Source organism: Typha angustifolia, chromosome 2 (genome assembly GCF_048772165.1).
Source record: "Typha angustifolia cultivar Huaian chromosome 2, ASM4877216v1, whole genome shotgun sequence".
NCBI lineage: Eukaryota > Viridiplantae > Streptophyta > Magnoliopsida > Poales > Typhaceae > Typha > Typha angustifolia.
This window is the reverse complement of record NC_133240.1, coordinates 7,010,237-7,017,604: the sequence shown is the minus strand read 5'-3', so window position 1 is coordinate 7,017,604 and position 7,368 is coordinate 7,010,237. Positions and strand designations below refer to the sequence as shown.

Here is a 7,368-nt window from a genome sequence, read left to right as displayed (position 1 = left end):
AATATATTGCTATGTAAGTTAATTCACCTAATTTTTCTTACTATATATTAACAGAAAAATAAAATTAAAATTTTTCCAAAATTTTGATGGCATTATAACCTAAAAAAATTTAGAAGAATTTCATAAAATTGAGTATATTTCAACGATTCTTACAAAAAAAAAATCGGATATAGTACGTAATTAAACTTCTTTTTTTCATTTTGCTTAACGACCGGTAACATTATTCTTAGTTTTTATTTTTCTTCTTCTTCTAGTAAAAGTGAGAAATCACTGGTGTCGTATATAGTTGGACCAGATTCGCTGAAACGTTAACCTCAGAATAGCGGCATCATCCCGATCAGTTTTCTTATTTTTTTGGTAATCTACGACTGTACGAGAAGGTTGAGCACTATTTGTGAATAGTATTCGCTTAGTCTTATGTCCCTTCTTGCAATTATTTCCTAAAAATAACACGTGGCCACTGGTCAATCTTTCCAGCGAATAAATTGCCAACCTCGGAGTGCACTCTCCGTCCCGTCAAACACTTCTTCTCTTCTCCTCCTTCTTGGGTTCAACACCAAGATGGCGTCTGCGGCTTCTCTGTTTCAGCTACCAACCCAACTAAAGCAGAGAAGCCGCTCGTCGCTCACCAGAAAAGAACGCAGCGTACGCGTAAAGCGATCAGCTTTTCCGGTAAGCGCATGCAATTCTTTGCAGTCGTAGCTGGTTACGAATTTAACTCACTGGGAAAATGATTTTCACGCAATAGGTTGCAAGGCTATTTGGGCCTGTGATTTTCGAGGCATCCAAGCTCAAAGTTCTACACCTTGGAGTGGAGAAGGAGAAGCACCCGGAAGAGCTACCGCGGATTTATACGCTCACTCACTGCGACATCACCTCCAACATTACGCTTACCGTCTCCCATACTATTAACAGTGCTCAGGTATTATTATGGGTGGGATTTTGAGATAACTGAGGGGGGGTTTTGAACAAAACAAGAACTTGTTTTCTTTTCTTGAGCAGCTCCGGGGATGGTATAATAAGTTGCAGAGGGACGAGGTGGTGGCGGAGTGGAAGATGGTGCGAGGGAAGATGTCTCTCTATGTCCACTGCCATATAAGCGGCGGCCACTTCTTGCTGGATCTTGTCGCACATTTTCGATACTATATTTTCTGCAAAGAGCTCCCACTCGTACGCACTATTCTTTCATTCCTTCCTCTTCTTTAATAAGTTGACACAAATATAGAGTTTGATATAATTTAGATCAATAGTGAAAATACTTTAGAGTTGAAAAGAAAAAGAATTAATAACTAAAATTATTAGAATATAAAATATAAAAATCAACTTTATCTAACCGAGTATCGACTTAAGTTTCTAGAATAATTTACAAGTTTACATGGCATTCGAGTCATTTAAAACTACAAAATATTTACTTATTTAATTTAAATCTATTTCTTGAGTTTTTTAAAATATTTCAAGTCATATATATAAAATATAAAATTTATTGTTTGTAATACAACTCCGAGGTTAAAAGGACTTTTATAATTTAATTAAATTTTATTTTTCTATTTACAATAATAGACTCTAGTGCACACAGCATAAGTAGTTAATATATGCCTACTTAGTTTTATAAGCTAAATCAAAAAAATCAAATATAATAAATTTACAAAAGTCCCAAGACCAAGACCAAGTAATAGTAGATTAAATTGCAATAATAGGACTTAGAGGTTGAAACCCTACTAGGATCGGCCAATAGCAGATCTATTTCACCTAGAAAAGATTAGGTGCTCTCAAGATATATGAGCAAAAAAAAGGATTTAGAGAGGTGCACTGATCGAATAATGCATAGTAATTCTGCAGACTGTTCATGAAAGCTGGAGGGATTAAGAGGCATAACAAGGTAATTTTGTTCTAACCCTTGATTTTTTTTTTCTTATTTACTAGATTTGGGAGTTATTAAGTAGGTGTACAACTACAAGAGATTTTGGCTCAGATTTTGAGTGAGGGATTCCCGCTTGATTCTTTCAAATAAATTTACTTGTAAAGTGAATGCATCATAGATGTAGGCTTAGAGTCAAACACGTAAAATCTTGGGAAACAAACGATATCAGAGCTCTAGAATTTAGAGTATAAGGCTTTGAGGTGGATTTTTTTCAAATCCTAGAATGCACGATGGTGGAATTCTCGAGTTCAAAGTGGAGCATTTGGATGGAGAAAAATAGTTTTAGCTTTAAGACATCCTTGTTCATCAAGGATTGATGAAAATGGTATAGAAAGTCTGATGGCAAAGGGAAATCATGATGGAGGGTAAAAAGGAAGAAAAGTAGAGAAGATCCAAGTGTAACTATTATAAAGAGCGATGACATATGAATTGAAAGTATTTATATAGAGGAAAAATGATCTAGAAGGGATGAACAAGAACGATAGATCTTCAAATTCTAGCCAAATTAGTATCACAAATGATGGATCAGATGGAGATAGTGATTTACTAGTAGCCACCACTTGTATGAACTCTCTTGGGGATGCATGGATTCTAGTGTCCACATGGGGACTGGTTTAAAACATATAGGCCTTATGATGGTGGAATATTTTTTTATGGAAAAAAATATAGCTTGCGGATAGAATCAATGTTTGATGGGATAGTAAGGATTCTCAAGGATATAAGGTATATTCTAGATCTAAAGAAAATTTTGATTTTTTTTTTTAAGTGGTCTTGAGTAGAACGGGTTCTCTATTCCAACATCAAATGACATGCTCAAGAGGAGTAACAACTATTGTTGGAAAATATAAGGAAAATCTTTATAAGTTGATAGTGAGTACAATTACAAGTGGAGTAGCTGTGGCTACTCGCATTTAGATATGCATTTTTCACTTTGAAGACAAAGTGGATGGAAGTATAGTGGAATGATGTGATCTAGACATGATCGAATCACATTGGGCTCAATAAATTGAGTCTAATTTATTATGTTAGCTTAATCATTAGTTAAATTTATCAAGAGGGTTTACTAATTTATTTAGCATGTGCTAGTTTTCTTAATTACTTGAGTAAATATTCTAGTTGGCTATGCATGTGCTAGTTTCCTTAATTGCTTGTGTAAGCATCCTAGTAGGCTATGACTTGTTTAATTAGCTAGCTACATTTAAGTTAAGTATGAATTGGAGTCGAGTTAACCACTATAAATATATGGAGAGTAGCCCTTTTAAGGATTATGCAAGTATTAAATAATTTTCTTAACCCCGACACTCTCTCTCTCTCTCTTCCTCTCTCTTATGGACCATCTCCCTCCTTCAATTGTCATTGCCTTTATCCCTTAAAGTTGTTCACCTTCACCCTATTTCTTTCTTTTTGTTACTCAACTGACTCCACTACCCATCATCACCACCTTGCTACCACCATTATCACTATCATTACCGCCACCACCTAACTCCAAGTTATCACTACCTAGTCGAGCTTTCTATTCTCTTCATGCATCCTTCTAAGAACACCACCACCATATGCCAACGATCTCTTAACTCTTCATGCCTCAACCAGACCCTAATTGAATACCTCAATCAACCCCAAGCCACCTCTCCATCTCTTAGCCACAATCACCACTAGGGGTATAAATGATTTGAGCTTGAGCGAGTCGGCTCTAACTCAAACTTGGCTCAAGCTCAGCTCAACTCGAGCCGAGCTTGAGCTCTGTTGAGCCTATTTTTGAGACCTATTTAAACCGAGCCGGATCAAGCTTGACAGAGCTCAAAAATTCGCTACTCTGGCAAAACGACTTGGTCGGCATTATACCTCTGGAGTTAGGCGAGTGCCTTGAGCTGAAGGTGGTTGACCTCTCGATGAATGGGTTGATCGGGCGAATACCATCGTTTGTCGATAATCTCACTGCCCTCTAGGAGCTCCAACTTAGGGTCAACTAGGTCTCTATCACAATCCCTTCGTAGCTCAACGGATATGGTAACTTAACCGACCTCAAGCTCAACAACAATTAGACTCTAGCCCCATCCCGATAGAGATCAACCAACTTTGGAATCTCCATATGCTCTACCTATGGTCAATCGACCGACGAGTATCATCCCGCCGAGATCAACAATTGCCTTAATCTAGAGGCAATGGTCCTCTCGCAAAATGGCCTCATGGGATCCATCCCAAGGAGGAACCATAGCTTCCTTGACCTCGTAATGCTAGAGATCGAGATGTTGGAAGTTGGAGTAGGAGGATTAGGCGATGGCTTAAAGAGGAGCTAGCTTGTCGGATGAGATGGAGGAGGCAGGCTGACAATGGGGAAAGAGAAGGAGGAGGTGATGGGCTGATGGCTTTGGGAATTTAGATAGGAGTGCTGGAGGCTATCAGGATTTTGGAATTTAAGATTTAAGATTTAAGTCTTAGAGAAATTTATATACTAAACCTATCGAGCCGAGTCTAATTAAGCTGGCTTCAGCTCAGGCTCGACTCAGAATTTAAATCAAGCCTTAAATTTAGTCCTAGGCTCAGCTAGGTTCACCTCAAACCATGTCAAGCTCGAGCCGCTTGTTCATTTTGACACCCCTAACCACCACCTAGTCGTGCCAGTCACCTCATTCTAGGGTTTTTGCATGTTCAACCCCTTTACTCAGCCTAAAGCCTAGAATATCTCTATAAAGACCCTAACCCACTTCCACATGAAAATGCAACATCATACTTCGTCCCTAAGGGCCCAAATGAGCCCAAAGCCCTAGATGGACTTGACAGACCCGCACCAACCTGTCAAGTCTATGGCTTTTGCTCTTTTGACCTATCTCCTAGCCAAATCATGGAGCCCTCTCTTTATCCATCTAGGCTTGGATCTGGAGTAAAAGGGCATGAGATACCCCACCCCAAATCAACTAGATCTTGTGTAGCCGACTAGACTCAGTGCCCAGTGCCCAAGGTCAAGGTCCACTTTATTCCTTATTTTGGCCTACCACTGGTCCTTTTGGGAGGACCCTAACCTAGGGCCATATCATGTTCTTTTATTATTTTGATGCTTTATATCATTGATATATTGATTGCTTCAAAATATATGCATGAAATAAATTTGTTTGTCCAGATTGAAGGAAGAATTTGAGATGAAAGAGCAAGGTGTTGTGGAAAGATCATTGGTATGAAAATTCGGATAGACAAGAAAGAAGACAAACTATAGATTCCAAAAAAGAAATACATTTATTAAATTTTGGAGGGGTTCAATATGAGGGATGCTAAGCCAGTGAGTACACCTCTCACAAACCACTTTAAACTATTTGCTAAATTATGTTCTTCTATAGATAAGAAAGTGGAGGAGATACCATGAGTGCCACGTGCCAAAGTTATTATGAAGCTTAAATGTATGCCATGGTTTTAAATAGGTCAAAGTCTCTAATATATAGTCAGTCTTTTTAGTAAGTATATGAAAAATTAATGTACTGAGTGCTGGAATACAATTAAGTGGATACTCATGTATTTAAAGGGTATGGTGAATTTCAACATTTTGTTGCAATGATAAGACGATAAAAGACATGTTATGGGATACATAAATATATACGATGCCAGTGATTTGGACAAGCGAAGGTTTACTGTAGGTTCTTTGTTGTTATGAACCGATTTGACCTGATTTAAATTAGTTTCTAGATAGATATTTGTACGAAACTTTCAAGAGAGTTTTCGGTAGATCTGGTTGTTAGATTGATATAAAATTTTGATAGATCATATCCTTAAAAAAGATATTTCTAATGACTTTAATTTCTCGCCGTCGGATGGCTAGTTTAGAAGAAATCTTCAGAAAAGAGGATGAAGATTAAAGGGTTAGCTCTTATACCAATATTACGAACCAAATCTGGACCGACCCGGATATAAGAAAATTATGAAATTTAGATGGTGGTAGCCTCAGGGTTCTAATAGTTATAGTTTCACGTAAATCGAAGGTTGAAAATTAATGGTTTCAATGGTTCTGGTTCTAAATCGACCCTTCATTTTTTTTTAATAGGTGTTACACAAACTGTGCATGGAAGTTAGGGATTAAAAGACATAACAAGGTGATTTTGTTCATACTCTTAGGTTTTCTTACTTACTAGATTTGGAGATTATTTAGAGGGTGTACAAGAGATTTAGCTCAGGTTTTATACTCAAAATATTTTGAGTAAATTTATCTGTACATATAGTGAAAAGAAAATTTTGATGTCTCTTTTGTTTTTTCTTACCGATCGCTTCCATAGGTGAATCGGTTTGAATTGAATATAATTGAAGCTTGATTTAAGTCAAGCTTTATTTTGTGAAACTTGACATGTTCCAAATTTGCATTTAAAACATGCTGAAATATGGTACCCATGTAGGCGTAATCAATCTCGGGTCCAAATTATTTTCTTTCATCAGTTGATCAGTTACTAAACATAAATGAGCAAAGATATATGTGAAAACCGGCAATAAGTTAGGGCTTTAAATGTTCTTTTGACCTTATTGTTTACCATAAAATGACAAGTTTAAGTGCATTTAATAGGTACTGAGGGCCTTTGTACACGGGGATGGCAACTTGTTCGACAACAACCCAGAACTACAAGAGGCCACTGTGTGGGTTTACTTTCACTCCAACTTGCCTGAATTCAATAAGATAGAATGTTGGGGTCCTCTTTGGTGCGCCGCATCAACGACCAGCAACGAACTTTCCAGTTCTTGAAGAATAATTAAATAAAAATGAAAAATAAAATATGAAAGAGAAAAACTATTGTCAGTAATCAAGATGTATTATCTTTATAATCAAATTTCACTACAATTTATTTGAATTGTAATCTGTATTATAGATTCTTTGTATAAGCATTGTAGGTTTCTAGGATGGAGTAGAATGTAATTACTCATGTTTATAGTTAATCAAGTAATTCTTTATTTAGGATTTAAAGTAGTGAAATCAAATATATTTGATTAGGTCAAGCCTAAAATAAAGGAAATATAGAACCAAATTATTAGAACCTAACTTGACTTGGGACTCCTAGCTAATTAATTAGGTTTTAAGTGGTTCGAGAAATTTTTTTTTCCCAACCCTATAGCAGGTTTCAAATACTTTTAACTTCGAAGTACACCGAACCTTTAATCGGTTGAATATGAACCATCTAAAGAAAAAGAAAAGGCTTTAATTTTTTATCCCTTTTTGTGGGTAAGTTATCATAGAATAGAATTCAACTTCAAATAATTAATATAGAGAAAATTATTTAGTAATTTGGTGGTTTAGTGACTTGGCTCAATGAGTCAGTTTGATTGATAGCTCGATAATGCAATTGGCTTGGAGGAGCAGCGCAACAATTTAAAGTAATATCTCGATAAACTAGATGGCTTAGTATATTGGCTAAAGCTTTATGGGACTAAATACATCTGTATCTGAAGAGGGTTAGTCTCTTATCCAACCTATATCA

At 36.5% G+C, this 7,368-nt stretch overlaps 1 protein-coding gene across 2 annotated transcripts; it reads left to right on the top strand.

Annotated features, from left to right (window-relative positions):
- Nucleotides 1-525: 525 nt before the first annotated feature.
- Nucleotides 526-6,848, top strand: LOC140775162 (protein STAY-GREEN 1, chloroplastic-like). Of its 2 annotated transcripts, none has more exons than XM_073118438.1 (4): nt 526-672; nt 749-922; nt 1,003-1,170; nt 6,462-6,848. In XM_073118438.1, the coding sequence occupies exons 1-4, from the start codon at nt 562-564 to the stop codon at nt 6,636-6,638; spliced, it is 630 nt and encodes a 209-aa protein (XP_072974539.1). In that variant the 5' UTR covers nt 526-561; the 3' UTR covers nt 6,639-6,848. The 2 variants fall into 2 exon arrangements, with proteins under 2 accessions (XP_072974539.1, XP_072974547.1); XM_073118446.1 differs by lacking the exon at nt 6,462-6,848 and adding an exon at nt 5,040-5,492.
- The last annotated feature ends 520 nt before the right edge of the window (nt 6,849-7,368 follow it).

Bases quoted from the DNA above. Each gene is read 5' to 3' on its own strand.
- LOC140775162 (XM_073118438.1), top strand. From the start codon at position 562: ATGGCGTCTGCGGCTTCTCTGTTTCAGCTACCAACCCAACTAAAGCAG. The intron at 923-1,002 runs GTATTATTATGG...TTTCTTGAGCAG, and splicing joins ATACTATTAACAGTGCTCAG to CTCCGGGGATGGTATAATAA. The intron at 1,171-6,461 runs GTACGCACTATT...TGCATTTAATAG, and splicing joins TCTGCAAAGAGCTCCCACTC to GTACTGAGGGCCTTTGTACA.